General features: G+C 37.3%; 1 protein-coding gene across 2 annotated transcripts in view; it reads left to right on the top strand.

Moving 5' to 3' along the window:
- The window catches only part of IQGAP2 (IQ motif containing GTPase activating protein 2), a 139590-nt gene that overhangs the window by 40624 nt on the left and 75515 nt on the right, over nt 1–23451 (top strand). For both annotated transcript variants that reach the window (XM_081318729.1, XM_081318728.1), the window contains exon 3: nt 21682–21838. In XM_081318729.1, coding sequence (XP_081174855.1) covers nt 21682–21838 — 157 coding nt within the window. The remainder of the gene's footprint in view (nt 1–21681; nt 21839–23451) is intronic.

Here is a 23451-nt window from a genome sequence, read left to right as displayed (position 1 = left end):
TAATAATAATAATAATAATAATAATAATAATAATAATAATGTAAAGTTGGAAGGGACCTTGGAGGTCATCTAGTCCAACCCCCTGCTCAGGCAGGAAACCCTATACCATTTCAGGCAAATGGCTGTCCAGTCTCTTCTTAAAAACCTCCAGTGTTTGGAGCATTCACCACCTCTGGAGGCAGGTTGTTCCACTGGTTAATTGTTCTAACTGTCAGGAAGTTTCTCCTTAGTTCTAGGTTGCTTCTCTCCTTGACTAGTTTCCATCCGTTGCTTCTTGTCCTGCTTTCAGGTGCTTTGGAGAATAGCTTGACTCCCTCTTCTTTGTGGTAGCCCCTGAGATATTGGAACACTGCTATCATGTCACCCCTCACCCTTCTCTTCATTAAACTACACATACCCAATTCCAGCAACCGTTCCCTATATGTTTTAGCCTCCAGCCCCCTAATCATCTTGGTTGCTCTTCTCTGTACCCTTTCTAGAGTCTCGACATCTTTTTTACATCGTGGTGACCAAAACTGGATGCAGTATTCCAGGTGTGGCCTTACCAAAGCATTGTAAAGTGGTATTAGTACTTCACTTGATCTTGATTCTATACCTCTGTTAATGCAGCCTAGCACTGTGTTGGCTTTTTTGGCAGCTGCAGCACACTGCTGGCTCATATTGAAGTGATTGTCTACTAAGACTCCGAGATCCTTCTCACAGTTACTACTATTGAGCAAGGTACCACCTATACTATACCTATGCATTTGATTTTTCCTGCCTAAATGTAGAACCTTACTTTTTTCACCATTGAATTTCATTTTGTTAGATAGTGCCCAGTGTTCGAGTCTGTCCAGATCCTTCTGTATCTTAAGCCTATCTTCTGGAGTATTGGCTATTCCTGCTAGCTTGGTGTCGTCTGCAAATTTGATGAGTTCCCCATTTATCCCCTCATCCAAATCGTTAATGAAGATATTGAAGAGCACTGGGCCCAGAACAGAGCCCTGGGGCACCCCACTACACACTTCCTTCCATGTAGATGCGGTTCCATTGAGGACCACATGCTGAGTACGGCCTGTCAGCCAGCTACGAATCCATCTGGTGGTAATGCTATCTAACCCACATTTTTCTATCTTATCAAGTAGTAGGTTGTGATCTACTTTATCAAATGCCTTACTGAAGTCCAAGTAAATTATATCTACAGCATTCCTCTGGTCCACTAGTTTTGTCACTTGGTCAAAGAATGTAATAAGATTTGCCTGGCATGATCTGTTTTTGACAAACCCATGTTGACTTTTCCATCTTTTCCAGAATCTTCCCAGGTATTGAGGTCAGGCTGATAGGTCTGTAGTTTCCTGGATCTATTTTTTTCCCTTTTTTGAAGATGGGAACTACATCAGCTCTCTTCCAGTCCTCTGGTAGTTCCCCAGTGCTCCAGGATCTTTGAAAAATATAGTTCAGTGGTTCTGATATCACGTCTGCCAGTTCCTTGAGAACCTTGGGGTGTAATCCATCTGGTCCTGGTGATTTGAACTCGTCTAGGCTGGACAGGTGCTCACTTACCATTTTCTTGCCTATCTTAACTTGCGTTTCTATTCTGTTTTTTATGGCACTGGTTTGGGTAGGTTGGACTGTTTTTCCCTTTGTGTAAAGACAGATGCAAAAAACGAATTAAATAGTTCTGCTTTCTCCCTATTGCTTGTCACCTTCTTGCCACTTTCCCCCACTAATGGACCAATCATTTCCTTAACTTTTTTCTTGTTTTTTATATGTTGAAAGAAGCTTTTTTTGTTATTTTTGACTTTGGTCGCAAGCCTTAGTTCATTTTGAGCCTTAGCTTTCCTCACTTCATCTTTGCAGGCACGGGCTATTTGCTGATATTCTGACTTAGTTATGTGCCCCTCTTTCCAATTCTTATACTTGTCCTTTTTATCTTTCAATTTATCAGAGAGTTCTTTATGCAGCCATGCTGGTTTCTTTTGAGAGCTGTTATTTTTCTTCTTTGTTGGTATTGTACTAGACTGGGCCTTTATTATCTCACTTTTCAAAATTTCCCAAGCTTCTTGAGTTGTTTTCCCCTTTAGGATTCTCATCCATGGAATTCTTCCCATGGTCTCTCTAAGTTTATTGAAATTAGCTCTTTTAAAGTCCAAGACTCTAGTTTGGCTGTGTTCTATTGCTTGTGCCTCCAGAATGTTGAATTCCAATATTGTATGATCATTTCCCCCCAAGGTTCCTGTGGCTTCGACACCTTCTATCATTTCATCTCTGTTAGTGAGAATTAAAACCAATATGGCTAATCCCCTAGTTCCCTTCTCTACTTTTTGGGAGAGAAAGTTGTCTGCTAGGTTTGACAGGAATCTGTTTGATCTTCCACTTGGTGCAGAGTTTGTCTCCCAGTTGATATCAGGGTAATTAAAGTCCCCCATTACTATTGTGATGTGCTTCTTACATACCTTAGTTAGCTGACTAGCAAAAAGTTCATCTATTTCCTCTGTTTGGTTGGGCGGCCTATAGTATACACCTATGGCAATGTCATTTTTCCCCCCTTTTATATTGACCCAAATGCTTTCAGGTTTACAGTTTTCGTCATTGTTGTGCTCTATTTCTGTAGAGATAAAGTTATTTCTTATATAGAGAGCAACTCCTCCTCCTCTTTTGTTTAGTCTGTTTCTTTTAAATAGTTTAAATCCCTCTAGCTGTGTGTTCCATTTGTAGGTTTCGTCCCACCATGTTTCCGTAATGGCAACAATATCATATCTTCCCTCATTTACCTGAATTTCTAGTTCACCCTGCTTACTGTTCATACTCTGTGCATTAGTGTATAGACATTTGAGTCCTTTATGACTGACGCTGTGTTTACTAGATGGGTTGCAAGTCCCCTTTCCAAATTGAGAAGTAGCTCTTGAAAGAGGAAGGAGAGCGGAGCAGCTAGTCTCCAATTAATTATATAAAGCAATGTATCTCTTTTGAGTCTGGGATTGAAATAGTCATAGTAAATAGCTGAAGTTTTAAAAGATTTGTGCTTAGAAACCATGATAAAATAAATTACATCTGAAATAGATCTCTCGTTATATCAAATTGTAGAATCATAGAATTGTAGAGTTGGAATGGACCACAAGGCTCATCTAGTTCAACTCTGCAAAGTCCAGGAAAATTAATTAAAACATCCTTGACAAGTGGCAAACCAAATTCTTAAAATCTCCAGAACCCACAACCTCCATGGGCAGACTGTTGCAGAGATGTTGTCGCCAGAAATATTTTACTTAAATAAAATCAAGGTAGCTACAATTTCCTGCCTTCGTTTGTGATTCTAGTTTCTATATCCATAGAAAATTGTTCCTTTTGGATGGCACCCTTTTATGTTTCTTTGCAGTGGTATCATGTCACTCCTTGGCTTCTTTTCTCCAGATTGAGCCTTCCAAGTTTCTTCAGCTTATCCTTTGGGAGATACTCTAGGGAGGCTAAGAAAGGAATGGAAGAGAGAGTAGACATAAACAGTCGAGAGAGAGGGGTGAGTCAGTTGTCAACTTATCTCGTAAATGACAAGTTATCCTAAGAGGGGGAAAAACCTGGGTGTCAGCCTTTTGAAACAGGCAGAGCAGGGATTGTTGGAATGCTTTGTATTGTTACAAGGTAGAAAACCAGAATCTTGAAAATCTTCAGAGTTTCTCTCCAGTCTGTCTTCATTTCTTTCTGTCACTTTCTTCTTTCTGAGTACTAAGTAATTGTTTCTGAAATTTTCCTCCCCAGTTTGCTCATGGCTTCCCTATTCCCAAGGCCAGATCTATATTATTTTCCCACATAAGAAAGGAAGATTTCAAATTGTTCAAAAATATCCCACCTTACTTAAATCACTATACATTTCCTTGAATTTGTCTTTGTTGTGTGAGACTTGACATCTTTATAGGCATATCTTCAAATAGCTTTATCACTTTTGTTGCTTGCTTCTGAAGCTATCCTAATCTGCTAATATCCTTCTGGAAATGATACAAATTTCTCTTCATGTGACCTAATAAGTACAGAGTATAGAGGACTGCAAGGCGATCAAACCGGTCAGTCCTAGAGGAGATCAACCCTGACTGCTCTTTAGAAGGCCAGATCCTGAAGCTAAAACTCAAATACTTTGGCCACCTAGTGAGAAGGAAGGACTCACTGGAGAAGAGCCTAATGCTGGGAAAGATTGAGGGCAAGAGAAGAAGGGGACGACGGAGAATGAGGTGGCTGGATAGAGTCACTGAAGCAGTAGGCGTGAGCTTAAATGGACTCTAGAAGATAGTAGAGGACAGGAAGGCCTAGAGGAACGTTGTCCATAGGGTTGCGATGGGTCGGACACGACTTCGCAGCTAACAACAACATAGAGGACTATAGATTTCATTTGTCTCTGATAGTGCTTCTAATGCACCTCAGAGAAGCATTAGTCGTTTTAGGAGCTGTTTCACATACTGTCTTAATTAGCTTATTATCAGTTACCACAATCAACTCTTTCACCAGGATTATGCTTTGAAGCCAACAATCCTCCATCTTATAAATGTGCTGCATATTTTTTATCACTTATATTTCTTATTAAAGAACATCTTGTTATTTTCAGGCATTTTCTAACTTGTCTAGATAAGATTACAATCTCGTTTTGTCATCCTGTGTGTTGGCTGTACCTCTGATTTTATATTATCTACAAATTTAATAAGCAGCCGATCAGTCCCATTCTCCAGATCATTAAATAAAAATGTAGAGAAATACTAGCTCAAAGACGGATCCCTGTGGGATCTTACTATTAAATGGTCTCTACGTTGAGAACACACTAAGCGTTTTGACTTCATAGAGCACCAAGTCTGATATCTCAACTATAGAAAAACTCAAACAGCACCTACTACTATAATGCCATATACTTGATGCAATGTATGTAAATTATATTAAAATAATTGCTTTCCAAATGCATGCATGTATGTGCATACATAGACATTGAATATGAATATTAGGTAGTCAAAATCAGTTCAGTATAAATGAATATATTTAGAAATGCAATTAGATCAGCAAAATGTAATTTTTTAGAGTAGATCACTGGAGAGAAATGTAATTTTGTGTGAAAAGGTCTGTTGTCAAGTTATGAAATTTTCATAATCAGTTTAGAATGGTAAAGCTGTCAAAATATTCTGTACATTAGTGAGACTGTAAAAATTTTAGGAACAGTTAATAAAATATATTAAGTACATTAAATATGAGGTGTGTGTGGAGAGAGAGAGAGAGAGAGAAAGAGAGTGAGAGAAAGCACACTAGCTTTTGGGGCAACAATATAGAAGCGTTTTTCCATAGTCTTTTTTCTGTTCCTGTTATTGTTGTTGGCTTTAGTTCCTACCTTACAGCCTGGTTTTCCCTGTAGATTCTAGAATATGCATTAACACCTTTTCTGTGGCTATTAATCTTTTTTCTTTTGTGCAAGATACTGATTGTCCAAGGAATTTGTAAGCTTTATGAGGCTGCTTTATAGCAGAGCAGAAGCTTTTTGTAATTTGATCTACAGCAAATTGTTTAAATATTAATAGTTGGTAGGTATATATGGAAATGCCATTTGTATATTTTAGAACAATGTGAACAAACTATGACTCAAGTCTAGGCTTTTTCTACCTAAATATCTATGCTAAAATGGATCATGGGAAAAGTGTAGCATACTAATCCAGCTTAAATCTTCTTTGTGTAGGAAGGACTTTTATTTTTATCTTCCCAATGTGAATCTATATTGATTTAAATCTAATTCTATTGGAAGCCTTCTAATCAAGCTACCATTAAGAAAACATTTTGATAACATGGATATTACTCTAGCATTTTTTATATTAGTAAAATGATTATTCAGAAACATGCAGAATATTTATGGATCACAGCAAATCTTTAATAATATAAAGAATTTTGCAAATAAAAAAAACAGTTCTAAAACATAAAATTGTGCCAGAATAATATCAATCAACATTAAGTTGTATTTCATGTTAAATTATTAAAATCTGTAAACTCCTGTAGTAGACTTTATTTGCCAAATTAAAATGGTAAGATATTAGCAAAATTGTTTATTTATACATTGCTCTGTTATACTTGTTTTGTTATCTGTTTTGAGCCTTCCTGATATAAATTATAAATTAGGGGTGTTCCTCTTAGTAGTTTTAATCATAATGTTTATTCTATGTATTTTTTCTTTCCTGAAACTACAGAAATAAAATTGATACTACATTACCTTGTTTTGTGTGCAATATTATGCTGGAATTTTCCCCTATGTAGAATTGCTGTAACTCGTTTATATAGTCTTCCAATTAAATAGAGTGTAGATAGTTGCTTCTGCTTTATGAATGTTCTCTTCTTTTGATTTCTGTATAGTAAACTAAAGCAAAGGACCTGGGGTAAATTCTTAAATTCAAATCAGTAGTTTTTTACTGGGGAACTTTTCAATTTTAAAAAATGGGAAATTAATATAAAAATATAATATTTTAACCTGTTGAGATTAATAAATTTTGTTACAAAGGATTAAATTATTACAGGAACAGATAAATTTAAGTGATGGTTTCATATCTTTTCTCTCTTTGTCAGAAGTATTACTATTATTACTAAAGTTCTTCAGTGAAAACATTCATAATAGTAGATAGCATTGAAAAATTCATAATAGTAGATAGCTTTGTCTTCTCATATGAACACACTTTGTTTATTAGAGACTATAATTTTCTCATATGAACACTGTTTATTAGAGACTATAATTTTGAGGATATTGGAAAATATTGCTTGTGAAAAACAGTAAAAGCAAATTAAAAATAATTCCAAAAGAAAAAGTTACTGAAAGTTAACTTAGGGAGGGCAAAAACGGCCAGCGTATTCATTTGAGAGATGGGCATTATGTCATTTTAACTCTGAATGCTTTGTCCTCAGTATTATTTTAGGCTCACTATTTCTTTGAGCTTGGTTCACATGCAGTAATAGAAGAATTCATAGATATAACTTGAATCAGAAATACTCTTGTTATGATTATCTTTAAAAGTGTAATATTCCTTTCGGCTTCCTCCAATTCTGCCATCATTGCACAATTTATTAGAAAGTTATAGTTATTAAAACCATATAGAAACTTGTGTACTCTGGTATTTCCATTATGGGATCTAATTTGATCTCAAAACCTTCTATTACTGTTTTGAAATGCATAAGATGAAAATTCTATTTTGGCTTTTTGAATACAGATTGAATGCTTGCCTAGCAACTAGAATAAAAATACTTAATTACAAGCTTTGCACATCTGATAGAGAAAACAGGTGTGCAAATACAGGGCTCCTAATTCCTCCCTTTTAAAAAAATCACATTAAGATGGCAGTTGACACTAGCTGCTTAGCAGAAGAATTAAAGATTTTGTGCCTTAGAGCAGTAGACCAAACTATTTCTGTTACGACCAAGATGGTAGGATCAAGTCCTGAACTAAAGAGGGGAGAAGCAAACCAGATCTATGTGGAGAGGAAATTCCAAAATTTGGAAGTAGCAAATGAAATGCCAGCTTCTGAGTTGGATCTTCAATATGTTGAGCTTATTCAACTCTGATTTGGGGAGAAGGTTGGCTATTGCTTTTGTACTTAAAGTTGCTTAAAGTTGTCCTGACTACAGTATTTTATAAATTAATAACTAAACTTGATAATAATAGTTAATAATGTCCTATCAAAAAGCTGTCAGATTTGGAGATATATACTCAGTTTTACTTACAAGCTGATTTACATCTATCCTTTAGAAAAATTTCCAATACTGAGGAGCAAGACCTAAAATTCATTTTTTCAATTATGGACTTAGTAGCTAACATCCCCTCTTTTCTTCATTTTAGTGTGTTTCTTTAGAATCAGGGAGTAGGAGTAAATGTTGTTTAACTAATAAATATCTAATCAACATTTCCAAGTTTTGCTGGAGTTTTTTAAAAAATAATTTTATAAGAAATACAATTATTATCAACTTTTGTTTTTGAATATGCAATTTCTATTATTTGTAAGTAGAATTACTCTGTTTTTAAATGGTTGAATAACCAAAGGTTCCAACATGAAATGGTTGCTATAGTACTCTGAGAGCTACCTGGCATTCTACAATAAAATTAAACTAAGGTTATTTAGTTTTAGAAATGTTGGCTTCCTTAGAGTTGTTGCTAATATTATGGAGACCACGTTGCTATGGAATTGATTGCAGAAAATAAGAAATATATTAAAAGGCTATAATACTACATTTGTTCTGACTTCATTTCTAAATATGTATTGCTATATTGTACTCCTGAAAAACATCCTTTGAATACTGTGGTAATTGCAAGGTTGTTTGGGTCAGAAACAGGTATTTTCTACCAAAGTTTCAAATTTATTTCAACAAGCTTTATAATAGGAAAGTAGAGAATGTGTGTTTGTGTGTAAGTATAAACCCATACCAGTGAGATTTTATCAGCTTCGTAAGTCATTTTTTAGAGAAATAAATCCTACTCATAGGTGAATGGCTTTTATGTCCAGAAGCTGTGATAAGAGCTAAAAATTTAGCTAATTGTTTTTTCAAAATCTGTACAAGGATATTGATGTAATTCTCAAATTCTGTATCAGGGAGATCACATTATATAGACACTATTTAGGGTTCATCTTCAGAGACATTGGAGACTGTGAAGCACAACAGATAAGTACTTGAATTTTATGCTTAGCAGGGAGTATTTTCTGGTGTTTTTTTTTTCAAAAAATGAAGCTATAAGATTCAAAGGCTATATACGTATTAATGTAACATGACATGCAATAGTTGTTACCTTATAAGGTTGGAGTTTATTAAGAACCAAATTTCCATTTTCTGAAAAAAAAATACTTGATCATTTTGAGATCAGTGCTTATTTTAACTTTCAGTTATGATTCTTATGTGGTAACATGACGGAACCAAAATATGAGATGAGCATTAGTAATGAACAGCATTTTCCAAGCCTAAATACAATGGATGCTTTTTTTTCTTTCTTTGGACGCTGTTGCAATACAGTTGGTATTTCTGCTTCATTTAAACTAAGACCAATGAGTAATGCATTGGGATTAAAATAAGTGTACTTTGTATTTAAGTGTTGCAGATGATGGACTCTTTCCAGGTCTTGAAAACCATGAGATTAATGGAGAATTTGCCAGTATACATTTAGGGGTGGGTGGGTGTGCCATTGTCTTGACACTCTGAAAAACTAAACACTTGTCTTTCTTCCTGTAATCAGTTTTAGCAGTCTATTCTTATTTTACATAATTTGGAAATTTGTTTAAATTCAACATATGGATTCTTGAGAGGAATATACAAAATCACAGGAGGAAATTTTCAACTACTTTTACAGTGCTTTGAAGTTTTTGCTGTGCCAAAGTATTTTCCTTGTTCAAGCACCTTAATTTATTCAGCTCATAACCTTACTCCTAGAAAAGTACTGTGGGTTACTTTGAACTAACAGGCAAATATACCCTTAGTGATAATACAGTCCAAGAAGCAATTATTGTCATTCTGTATTGATATAGAATGTTTAAAAAAATGCTGCCTTTTTTTCTCCAAAAGGATCCATTTTACATCCTATTATTGTCATGATGCTAAAATTCTTATAGAAATGAAGTTATTATGATGATATCATTGTCTATGTAATCCAATGGTCTTTATTTCTTTTTTAGATTGGAAATTTGTTTAATAAATAGATGCATAACAAATACAAAATAAGTTAGATGTCTTTCTTGTCCAATTTCTTGAACAACCTTGAACCTTTTGGGAATTTGCTTCCATTATATTATCAGAAACTTGTTTTTTAAAAAGCATAAATCACTTAATTGTTTCTTTTTCATTGATCATACTTGTTCTTCTCTATGAGTAGCAGTAGTTAGGAAAGTTAATTCTTGCAATTATTTAATTGTTAAGCTATTTAAAATTCTTTTTGCACTATTTAACTTAGTATGGATAGTTATAATTGTAATTATTATGCTTTAAATATTGCCTTTGGAATGGTTGCTGTCTCATGACAATTCATTACATTTGTAATGGGAAATTTATCATAGCATCAATTTCCCATCGTCCTGTGCGCTCCCACAGGGAGGGCCTCCTTAGGGTACCGCCGGTCAGTGAGTGCTGGCGGGTGATCCCCAGGGGAAGGGCGTTCTCTGTGGGCGCGCCTGCCCTGTGGAACGATCTGCCTGTGGAACTCTGGACCGCCCCCGACCTTCTTTCGTTTCGCCGGGACCTAAAAACTTGGTTATTTGATTTATCTGGCCTGGACTGAGGGGTTTTAATTTTTAAACTTTTAAATTTTTAAACTTTGGGCTACTAATTGTTATTTAATCTTATTTTAATTCTATTTTAACTCTTATTTTGTCTTTTAACTTTGCCCTGTAAACCGCCCTGAGTCCTTCAGGAATAGGGCGGTATATAAAGCTAATTAAATAAATTAAATAAATAAATAAGAATGATGAAATTAAATGCAAACCTTTCTAGTTTAGGGTCTGCATAAGTCTATTTTTATATTAATATAATATGATATTGATAGGTTATAACAGATCAAATGCGAGCTGTGTTTCTTCCCAAAAAATTATAGATATATCTATGCAGTTCTGTCAATAACAGATTTGATTTTGTATAATTTCTGGACTGAAACCCACCTGGAAATCTTGGGAAATCACTCTGAGCTAATTAATTTTCCTCTTCTTCTATTTATGTGTACAGATGCCTGTTCTTTGTGTGCTTAGTCATATCAAAATCTCATTTTATATCCATTGTATTTAATATTGAACAAATATTAAAATAAAGTTGTATTCAGAAGGTTTCAGCCATAAGAATGCCCAAGTAATATTATATAGCCAGTGGGTTTATAATCATGTTTGATATAAGCATATACAGGTAATCCCCAAGTTAAAAGCATTCGCTTAACACTTATTCAAAGTTACATGCTGAGTGCCCCTAGTGCTTATACTGTAGGCAAGACTGAAATTATGAATGTTGCCGCAGCACGGCAGCCGTTCGCCCTTACGAGCAACCACAGTGGCACTGCAACATTCACCCTGGTTATTCCCTCCCTCCTCACCCCCGCTCGGATCTCCCTCGGCGCTAGGCCTTCAATACTCACCCTGTGAAGATCGAGATCCTTCACTTTCCTGGCTGCTTCAGGCCTTCAGTGCATTTGCAGAGAATGGAGACCTAAAGTAATGCAAGATCACAGAAGCCCAGTGGGCGAGATTTCATGCTATTGATCTTGCGTGATCTCATGGTACTTTAGACCTCTGTTCTCTGCAACAGAGAACAGAACCGAAGCCAGTGGACGCTTCCATATGCCTCCAAAGGCTTGATCAGGGCATCGGAGGCCTTTTCCAAGCCGTTGCCGCCTGGATTTGGTCTCTGGAGGCCTTTTCCAGGCCGCTGCAATCTGGATCTGTGGCTGGGGGATGCTTACGTAGCCCTCTGGCAGCCTGTTTCCGGGTGGCAGCAGCCTGGAAAAGGCCTCCGGAGTTCAGATCGGGCAGCGGGGAGGTGCGGAAGCATCCCTTGGCCTCAGATCCAGGCGGCAGCAGGAACCGTGGCTGACAGGAGACAGATATTTTCCAGGTGAGTCCTGCGCAGCAGGAAGGGAGGGGGAAGCATGAGGTATCTTAGTGGGTCGGGGAGGCCTTGGGGGCCTGTTCCATCACTAGGCCCTCCATGGCCTTCCCCAGCCTGAGATACCTCATGTGTCATTAACGAGCCGCGTGTGTCTTAACAAGCAACGAAGTGATTTTGTTCGAGGTACGAGTTTCACTCTACGAGTTTTCAAGTTACGAATGGAATGGGCAGGCTCCATTCCACTCGTAACTCGAGGACTACCTGTATTTATAATTAAACCCAGACATATAAACACTAACCTTACAAAATGCATATCTGAGACTATAATCTGTTTCATTTTTTATGCTCAATTTATACTTTAAATATGTAATTATTTTTCAGCATAATTAACTCATCTAATTTGCCATTGTGATCCACATGTAAGGTAGACCATCACATTATGAAGATGTGAAATAAATTTTAAATTAGCTTTGTTCTTTTGTAGTTAACTTTCTGGAGAAATCCATTTGGACTATACCAGGGGTAGGCAACCTCGGCTCTTTTATGACTCATGGACTTCAACTCCCAGAATTCCTGAGCCAGGCTGGCTCAGGAATTCTGGAAGTCCATGAGTCATAAAAGAGCCGAGGTTGCCTACCCCTGGACTATACTGTAGAATCTGGCCCTAGTACTTCAGGATGAATTAATTCTAACTTTATACTGTGTACATGTGCCTGGGAGATTTTCTATTTGGAAAAAGTCCCAAAGCTGTGTGGCAAAAGGCCAAAAGAGATTATATAAATGTTCTGCTATGCTTTGGAACTGATGGACTGGAAAGTCAGCTTGTGGGTTTTTGATTGCTTGCTTCTACCAAGTAACAGAAGAAGAACAGTAAAATAAAAATGTAGAAAGTTTGCATTATACTGTGTAACTTAACTAGTTGGGTCTAGGGAATTTTATTTATTATTGCAGATATTTAGTTTTAGCCCTAGGCTTGTCATGGCTAAATTTAGTAAGAACTAGATCTTTACATTGAGGCATTTTTGAGGAAAACTGTACTGTATTATCTTTGGGCTGTGACGTGGTCTCAAAGTCAGTCAGAGTGGTTGGTTCACACTGGCCCTGTTTGTACTTCAAGCATAACTCAGTTGGACAATAAATACAATAAAAACTTACGGAGTTCTGGCACCACTCCCAACCAGTTTTTTCCAGGAAGCACCTGGTATCCCATGAACTCTTGAACCAGGATAGTGCTGGCTAGGCTTTATGGCTTCATTAACTGCTGTCCCATTGATTTGGTAGGCAGCAATTAGATGGAAGGAAACCTAGGGCAAACAAACAGGTATTCTAAACCCAATTCATTAAAAAAATACAGCTCTTGTTTGCTTTATCTTCCTATTCCTGCATTGGCATTCTTTCCACCTTCCCCTAATCCCACTGGACAGTATTCTCTCTGCCAGCCCCTTTCCCAACATGATGTAGAAGGCAGCAAACTTGTTGCCAGAGGAAGTGCTTCTTCCTCAGAACTCTGTTCATTTCCCCGAGGAGAAGAAAAAGTCTCACGATTCATGTAAAGGAAACAAAGCCATAAATAATATAGAAAAGCAATAGCAAAGTAGACTACTGTCCCCATCCATAACAAACCCCAAACGGAGCATAAATAATTAGGAAATAGGAGCAAGAGGAAATGCACCCATATAGTAAGTCAGTAATTTACATGGCATCCAGGGTGCAGAGCCTGCACTAGAAAGCTGTGGAAAACAACACTGCAGACATGAAATCCTTCCTTCACCAACTGTGCTGGGATTCTCCAAGAATATTACTACCGGTAGTTTACTCATTTTTGGTTTCTTTACATTTGGAAGGGTAAATAATTTTGGAGATTAAGGTTCAAAGACCCTGTTGATTTTTTTTCTCATTCAGAGTCATTATTGGTTATAAATGCTTGCAGGATAATTCAAGAAGATGGATAAGGAGGTGGAAAAGGCAGCATTGGTTGCCTCCTGTAAAATAGAAAGTAGGCTTTTCTACAATCTAAGCTCTTTTTTTCCTTAGAAAAAAGAGGACTATGCTTCTGAATACCATAATCCAGAGGTCCCCAACCTTTTGGACACCAAGGACTGGTTACGTGGAGAGAGATTGTTCCGTGGACCAGAGGGGGCATGGTTTTGTGTGCTGCCTGCATCCTGCAGATGGGGCTTTGCTTGTTTGTGCAGACCGATTGCTGGCATGCCACAGCCCGGTACTGGTCCACAGACCGGGGGTTGGTGACCCCTGCCATAATCTACCTTTGACTGGATTGTATGGGCAGAACAAGAATGAATTAAACAGGACTGTTAGTGTTTTGTTGTTGTTAGCTGCTAAGTCGTGTCCGACCCATCGCGACCCTATGGACAACGTTCCTCCAGACCTTCCTGTCCTCTACCATCTTCTGGAGTCCATTTAAGCTTACACCTACTGCTTCAGTGACTCCATCCAGCCACCTCATTCTCCGTCATCCCCTTCTTCTCTTGCCCTCAATCTTTCCCAGCATTAGGTTCTTCTCCAGTGAGTCCTTCCTTCTCATCAGGTGGCCAAAGTATTTGAGTGTTAGTGTTTAAAGTTCTTAATATCACAGCTGCTGCTGCTCATGATCTAGTTAATCATGGAACAACATTGTCATTATGAAAAACTGCTTTGATTGTGGAAACGGTGGACAGCTTGCTCACACAGGATTTCAATATTGGCTGGGGCTGATGGGAAGTTAGAAATACTTCAGCTACTGTAAATCTACTAGTTTTGCATATCTAAATAACAAAAGGCCAGGCTGCATATTTTAAAAGTAAGAAATTAGTGGATTTTCTTTCCTCCTTTCAGAAACTTCAGATTTCTGAACTTACCTGTTTGTCGTGGGACAAGTTCACACTTGAAAATGTGTGTCAGTGTTAGTTTCTTTCTTTAATGTTTGCTACTTTCCTTTAAACTTTGGAGACATTTTATTAATTCATTCATTCAATTTGAACAACCTCCCATGTTACCTCTATGATTCCGGGTGGCTCACAACAATTAAGATCAAGAACGATAAAAGTATAAATAAGAACAATAAACCCATCTTAAAACCAACATTAAAACTCAATTCAACATAAACAAGCACAGTTAGCAGCAGTATAGACATGCTAAAGGCTCACCACTATTGCCAGACCCTCAAGCCTAGTGGTACAGCCATGTTTTCAGGCCATTGTTAAAGACCACAAGGGTAGGGGCCATTATAGGTTCCATGGGAATGATGTTCCAAAGGGTGGGCACCCCACTAGAAAAGGTTCTCTTTCTGGTTCCAGTCAGATGATATTCCTAGTAGATAGAGTTGTTCCCTGAAGCTCACTGGCATCCAATGCACCTTGTGAAGCAGAGGTGTAATATGTACTTCTTGAAGAGCACACATAACTACTTGTGTGCCACATTTTGTACCAGCTGTAGTCTCCAGAATGCTCAGGTTTTAGACTTAGTCATAATGAAAACAATTAAGAATTTAAGTTTATGTAAATAATAATAACTGACTTGACAGTGGCAACTATTTGAAATAGAATGAAAGTGTAACACACATCTCTTATTATATCTGGTACAAATAGTTTTAGAATTTGGGCTTAGCTCTTCATGGGCTTTGACACTGTAAGCTGTGATATTTGCTTTCTTGCCTTCTTTCTTTACATTTTCTATCTGCTGGCGTTCATAAGATCAACATGGTATGATGGTAAGATAATTTGGTTATAAGCTTTGTATGCTTACCTACAGTAAACCCTCAAATCAGCAGGTACAGTAAGAATTTAACAGACTTCAAATGCAGTGGGCATGTGGTTTTTTTGTATAATATATGCTTCTATGTACGCATAACTTTCTGCTTGTTATATAAAATTGTGTTTGTGCATGTGTGTAAAAGCCTATTCCCATTTAGTGTGTGTGTAGAACATGCAAAATACATATGTATTAAAAACAATTTGGATTTAATATATATTTTGTTTTAATAGGCAGGTTACCTTTTTCCCCATTAATCTTATTAAATCAATGATTTTCTGTACAGAAACACTTCTAAATTAACATAGATTCGGTTGTCAGGTAAATTGTGGAAATAGGAGAAGAAAGAGTAGGCAACAGATCAAAGCTGAGGGTTAAATCCTCATGCCTTGTTGATATAAAAAAGCAGTAAAATGAGGCCCAGAATGGAATGAATGTAAAATTATATCTTTTTTGAAATTTCATTGTAACCTTCCAGAAAAGAATTTTACCTAAGCTGTCAGATCATGGGGGATTGGTTAGTCACAAACTTTAGCCTGTGTGTTTAACATGTGATCATTAAAATGTTCTTTCTATGCCATTAGGCATAGGTGAAATTAGTTACCTATTACTGAAAGTGAAGGGGGAAAAAAGATGGCTAGCTACAACATTGTTCTGTGTAATAAGGCCTGTATGTGACTAAGCCTTTTCTGTTAACCTTTTCTGTTCTTTCATATAGAGAATACAATATTTAAATGAAAACAGCACATCTTCTTTAGAGACAATATAAATCTTGGAATTGCACATTATTTAATATAATTTCTCTCAAAGTAAACACTATTAGGAGATGCCAAAAAAACATCTAGAATTGTGAATATTTATTCTATCAATTATGCCTTCCAGATTCATTTTAAAAGCATCCTTAACAAAATATATGGAACAACTTACAGTGTCAGTTTATTGAAAGGTACATTATAGGCTGCATTAACAGAGGAATAGAATCAAGGTCATGTGAAGTACTAATACCACTTTACAATGCCTTGGTAAGGCCACACCTGGAATACTGCATCCAGTTTTGGTCACCACGATGTAAAAAAGATGTCGAGACTCTAGAAAGAGTACAGAGAAGAGCAACAAAGATGATTGGGGGACTGGAGGCTAAAACATATAGGGAACGGTTGCTGGAATTGGGTATGTGTAGTTTAATGAAGAGAAGAGTGAGGGGTGACATGATAGCAGTGTTCCAATATCTCAGGGGCTGCCACAAAGAAGAGGGAGTCAAGCTATTCTCCAAAGCACCTGAAAGCAGGACAAGAAGCAATGGATGGAAACTAGTCGAGGAGAGAAGCAACCTAGAACTAAGAAGAAACTTCCTGACAGAACAATTAACCAGTGGAACAACCTGCCTCCAGAGGTGGTGAATGCTCCAACACTGGAAGTTTTTAAGAACAGACTGGCCAGCCATTTGTCTGAAATGGTATAGGGTTTCCTGCCTGAGCAGGGGGTTGGACTAGAAACCTCCAGGGTACACCTTCCAACATCATCATCATCATTATCATCATTATAACATAACATACAACATAACAAAAAGAAAGAGAAGGAAATGCAACTCAAATTAAAGAGTTGGTGGAACACACTTTTTAAATTCCTACAGCAAATGACTGATAAGATAGCATATTCTCTCTTGGTCTTGAAGATCAGTAGTTTTCTCCAACAATAGAATCAGTGCTCCAGTTAGTTCATGATGCTACCACATTATAGTTTTTATTCTAATGTTTTCAGTGTTATTGAAGCAGCAGGAAACTCCTGGGTGAAGGTAGCTTCTGGGCCCTCTTTTTTTCTTTAACTCAGTAGTGAAGCATTTCATGAACAATGTAGTACAGCTTTAGTAAGTAATTTCCTCACTTCTTCTGGTCTGGATCCTCTCGCTTGTTCTCTTAATGTTAAAATCTGTCTCTTAAAAATAGACACAATCACATATTTCTCATTTTGGCAGTGTGTTAAAATTATAGATTAAAAAGCACCAAAGTTTTTGTAAATAAAAAGTACAAATTTACACGATTGCAAGGAAATTTAAGTAGAAGATAAGCCCAAGCACTTTGGTCACATGTTTTTAACTTGTCTTGAAAAATGTGCTGGTCACCAACGATAACTTGAGTCAATGAATAGATTGATGCTTTCATTTTCCAGTTAATTTTAGACTGAATAGAAATGAATAAATGGTTTTACAGCATTAACATATTGTGGACTTTATATTTTCATGAGTTTTTACCTGATTGTCCCATCTAGATCAAAGTAGTATATTCTAGTGGTCTAATTGAGTATATTTCAATTTCAATTTTTATTTAGTAAGGAAGACTGTGAATAGCTAAAATGATAAGTTGTTGGGATACAGATTTGGAATAATTATTGTTTATAGCTACAGAAGAATTTAGTTCAAGAGGAATAGCTGTGCTAACTATTTTCAGAGTGTGTTGTTTTCAAAGGTTTGTTCTTCTGTATCATACACTTTCAGTCTCCATTACTGTTCAAATGCAAGTCAATCTTGCACCACCTTGAAAATGTTATTTTACTAAAATGAGGAGCTTTAGCAATACTTACACAATATGTCTGGAGAGATTGAGAGTTGTTGCATGCTATTAAAAACATTCCCACTCATGAAATAATGGCTCATCACAGGTCTGTCTGATGTTTCTTACTTGTTTTGTATCTAAAACAACAAAATGTAGCTGTGAACTGTAGTTTTTGTTTAAAAAATGTTTTGAGGCTACTCATAATTGGTCCAAGGCCTGAGCTGATACTGCTAAAAGAACAGTGCTAAAATTTTCAGCCATTTTTTTCATATTAGGGGATGTTGTTACTTAAAATAGATGTCTGCATGCTGTTCAATTTTAGTGGTATGGTCCCAGGAACTTTGGTTGGAAGCATATTTAGCCCATGCAAATTTAGTTTTTTCAAAATAAAAAGGAAAAATTAAGAGTTACTTCATATACTTTATATATCAGCGGTGTGTAGTAGCCGCCAAAAAAGCTAATACAGTTCTTGGTTGTATAAACAGAGGCATAGAATCAAAATCATGTGAAGTATTAGTACCACTTTATAAAGCCTTAGTAAAGCCACATCTGGAATACTGCATCCAATTTTGGTCACCACATTACCAAAAAGATGTTGAGACTTTGGAAAAAGTGCAAAGAAGAGCAACTAAGATGATTAAAGGCCCGGAGACTAAAATATATATAAAGAATGGTTGCAGGATTTGGGAATGGCCAGTCTAAAGAAAAGAAGGACTAGTGGGGACATGATAGCAGTATTCCAGTATTTAAGAAGCTGTCACAAGGAGGAGGGGTCAATTTATTTTCCAAAGCACCAGAAGGCAAGACAAGAAACAATGGATAGAAACTAATCAAGGAGAGAAGCAACCTGGAATTAAGGAGAAACTTCCTAACAGTAAAGACAACCAGTGGGACAGCTTGCCTTCAGACGTTGTGGGTGGTTCATCACTCGAGGTTTTTAAGAAGAGACTGGACGGTCACTTGTCTGAAATGATATAGGGTGTTCTGCTTGAGCAGTGGGCTGGACTAGAACACAGGTCTGCAACCCGCGGCTCCAGAGCCTTATGCGGCTCTTTCAGCCGTCTCCTGCGGCTCCCAGTCCTCTGACATGTGCAGTCCAAAAAAAAAAGTGGGACTAAAAAAGTTCAACCAATCAATTCAAATATGCAGGGTAGGTGCATATCTCGCCTTGGCTCCACTCTTCAGTCAAACCCTGTTCTGCGCATGCGCGCATGTATGAACATGTGCACACATTTTTTGCGGCTCCCAGTTTTTCCTTTTGTGAGGGAACCGGTTCTGAGTGGCTCTTTCACTGTTTCAGGTTGCTGACCCCTGGACTAGAAGAACTCCCAGGGTCCCTTCCAGCTCTATTCTCTATTCTATTCTACTTACAAAGTATATATTATATATTTAACCGTCTTCTGTTTCTTGAATACAACTTCTAAAATTCCCAATCAGTTGCTTTTTCATTTGTTTATGTTCCATTAAGTTGGTATCAGTTTCTAGCAACCATATAGATATCTGTCCTACATGATTGTCTTACTGTTTTACAATAATATTACATTGTTTCTACTTTTAATCTATTTATTTTATTCACCACGAATGTAGTTAAAGAATTAGTAAATCAGTAATATTAGGTGGTTAAATATAGTAAAGTAATAACTATCAGAAACAGAAAAAATGGAAATCAGTTTATACTTATCATCTATCTATACACATATGTACAAAAACTTTTACCTAATTCTGTATGGGCACATTTTAAATATTTGGTCTTTATAAAAGCCACAAGCAATATGTAATATTTCAGTTTGGCAGTACCCATGAACTATAAATAAAGTTTTTTTATTTTTGTAATCCACATTCAAATATACCAACACTGATGCTTCTAAGTAATATTTTTCCTGAGAGAAATAAACTCTCTTAATTTAAATGCAGATATTGAAAAAGTCTACATTTTACATTGTTTAGTGTTTATTTAATTATTGCTACTTTCATTGTTTTTAAAATGTAGATGAGAATGTAGACAGAAAGCTATATTAACAGATTTAATTATATTAGTAAGGATAGTATATACCTGTCTAGAATGTCAACAATTATAATTAAGTAGTACAATTAAGTTCATAATAAATTCTAGCAAGATATAATAGTGTAAATAATATAAACAAAAATTATATTGCTAATATTTAGAGTAGATTGAATTCCAAGTGTTTGTAGTAAAATTGGCATTGATTTTGTTACTGGGTTTTTAGTTGTTTTATGAATAAAAACATCTTTAGTATTACTCTAAACTGCTTAGAATTTGGGCAGCTGGACAGTTTATAAATATATGTAATAAGTACATTTCTATAATCAGGTATGAAGCACCTCATAATTTTGAGTTAAAAAAAGGAAAAGTGTTCCACAGAATCATTTGTGATTTTTTTAAAGCATTAAGACAAAGGTCCCCAACCTTTTTGGGCACAAGGGACCGGTTCCATGGAGAGAGGTTTTTCTGCACACCGGAGGGTGCTTGTTTTTGTGTGCTGCCTGCATCTTGCGGATGGAGGTTTGCTTGTTTGTGCGGACCGGTTGCTGGCATGCCGCAGCCTCGTACTGGTCCACGGACCATGGGTTGGGGATCCCTGCATTAAGACATATTTAACCTCTCTATTTAATTTCTCCAGGATCAGAAATTGATGTCTATTGTATTTCTTCCACATTAATAAAATATTTTATGATTTAAACATATACTAAATATATCTTTTAGACATAAACATAATAGATTCGATTTTAGAATAATATTTTTTTCTTAATATAGTAGACTTCATATTTATTGGTACTAATGTAGTTCCCCTCTTTGTGGAAACTTTCCAGGAGGAAGATTTATTACTTTGTAGCTTCCTGAATAGCTTTCTGGATAATATGGAGTTAATGAATAAATTTTTGTGGGATTATCAGTTGTTTAGTAAATTTATTGCACAAGAAAGGGACAAACTAAATTTTTGTCTTCCTTAAATTCCTATAGTAAGGAATGCATTATGTTTGAAAGTAGGCTAAAAATTAAAATGAAATAAAATCACCTCAAATTAGGTGTATCTTGAATAACTGTTGCAGTTATATTTGTTCACTTAAATTTGGTTAATATTATAATTTTGTTGTCAATCTTTTTTTTAGTGGATATAGAAAATATTTTCTATGAATAACCTTATATTTTTTTAGAACCCATGTAATTTCATTATTAATCTTAATGGAATCCTGGTGTTTGCAAAATCATCCCATTATTAAGGGGAAGAAATCTAATCATACCAAACAATTTAATTGAGTATGTTCAATAGGCATGGAATGTGTACAGATTTAGGGAAAATAACAGAAAACTGGGACTGAGGAAATGGGGGAAAATTGAAATATTTTGGAAAAAGTACATTGCTAACTTTCTAAACAGAATTTTATAACTCACAAAAGGAAAGATAAGCACTACAAGAGGACATAGTATTTTGAATGTACCCCTGGCTCATTTCCTGCTAAGTCAGATACAAGTAGGTTTTTTTTTTAAGGCAGTGGTCCACATTTGTCTTGGATATATGTCAAGTCAAAGAAATGATCAGTGCTAGAATAAAACTCAAATGTAAATTTAGTTAGATTAATTCGGTTAAATGAAATCCCATTAATATAAATATCCTCAGAGTGTTCAGTAAATTTCCTCTTACAGTTTATTAAAATCATTTGGAGAAAGCTTGAACACTGTATCCATGATTTTGAAGTAGGTCACAGGTTTAAAAGGCTCTGCACTGAATCATGGCCACCTTGGTGAGTTACAAAAAGAATCTAAAGCATTAATTTACAATAAAGCTGCAACTATTATGAATATTTGTTTTCACAGGTGGATGGAAGTCTGCCTAGATGAAGAGTTACCACCTACCACTGAACTGGAAGAAGGTTTAAGGAACGGTGTTTACCTTGTCAAATTAGCTAAGTTTTTTGCACCAAAGCTGATCTCTGATAGGAAGATCTATGATGTGGAACAGATACGTTACAAGGTAAAATTTACATACAAGTAGTCCTTGATTTATGATCACAGTTGGGACCAGAATTTCCATTATTAAGCAAGGCCATTGTTAAATGAGTCATGCCGCATTTTATGACTTTTTTGCCAGAGTTGTTAAATGAATCATTATAATTAGAAAGTGAATCATATGGTCATTAAGCAAATCTGTTTCCCCCCCACTGATTTTGCTTATTGAAAGCCTGCTGAGCAGATACAAATGGTGATCGCATGATCCTGAAATGCTGCAACCGTTGTAAATACATGCCAGTTGCCAAGTGCCCAGATTTTGATCAAATGACTGTGATGAAAGTTGTAAGTGCAAAGATTGGTTATAAGCCACTGTTTTCAGTGCTGTTGTAACTCAGCTGATGGTCGGAACCGATGGAGCTGCGGCTTGGAACGGCATTAGAATGGCGGAATGGTGGAAGCATTATAGTGGCGTCTGGAGCGGCTGGCAGCGAGGTGAGTTGGAGCGCTGCGGCCACTCCGACGTGGAGACCACGGCCCAGTGGTGGAGTGCGGACGCTTTGTGGCAGTGGAGCTGGGTAGGCAGTCTGGATACTCACTTACCTTTTGACTTAAGATCCTCCTGATCGATCAAGGGATTGCCTTTTTGCTGGACCTATTTTGATAATCTTGACTCGCCTCAGCTATACCAGCACAGTTTTGTTCGCCCTCAGGGGTGCCCCCCCTTCCTGGGTGCGACCCGCCTCTTTTTCCAATCCTCCTCTTGATGAAGGGCCCAATTGCTGGGACCCTGAGAGATGGTTGGGCAGGGACAGGAGCCTCCGGTACAAATTCAATAAGAGGCCCCTGGTTAATTTTTTAGCCAATTTTTTGTGGGGTTAGGGAGGGGGGTGGGATTTCATGGTTGGTTGGAAACAGGGGGGAGTCCACCAACTGTTGTTCAGGCCAGGTCCGGGATTGATCACGTGGGGGGGAGCTAGGGTTGGTTGCTTCCGGGGCTACGGAGCAGGTCGTGGGATTACCTATTCCCACGACGTTAGGGAATGGCAGCAGGTGTATGAACAGAGGGCCGTATCAACATCTGGGAGTGCATCTCCACTATCTCCAAGCGATGAGGCGCTCCGACCCTCTGGTTTCGTCCCGAGGCCCCGGGAGCGAGGATGAGCAGCCACCTGAGCTCCGGCTGGTGTATTTGAATGCCAGGTCCGTAGTCAATAAGGCTCCTCTCATCCTGGATCTGGTTGGGGGTGAGCATGCGGACCTGGCTTGCATTACGGAGACCTGGTTGGGCCGAGAGGGTGGTGTCCCTCTGGTTGATCTTTGCCCACCAGGTTTCCGAGTGCTACACCGGCCTCGGGCTCAGGGTAGGGGCGGGGGAGTGGCGGTAGTTATGAGGGAGGCCCTTTGTCCGCAGGAGGCCACTGTTGTCCAAATAGCCGGGTGTGAGTCCCTCCTCGTGAGATTTGGCCCTAGGGCTCAGTTGGGCTTGCTGCTGGTGTACCTTTCGCCTAGTCACGCAGCAGCAGCCCTGCCTGAGCTTCTCGATATCCTCTCGGGGCTGGTGATTGAGTTCCCCAAATTTATGGTTTTGGGTGACTTTAATCTACCATCCCTGGGAGGATCATCTGAGTTAGCTCG

The sequence above is a fragment of the Vipera berus genome, assembly GCF_964194415.1.
Source record: "Vipera berus genome assembly, chromosome: 2".
In the NCBI taxonomy this organism is placed as follows: Eukaryota; Metazoa; Chordata; class Lepidosauria; order Squamata; family Viperidae; genus Vipera; species Vipera berus.
This window is presented reverse-complemented; position numbering and strand designations above follow the sequence as displayed.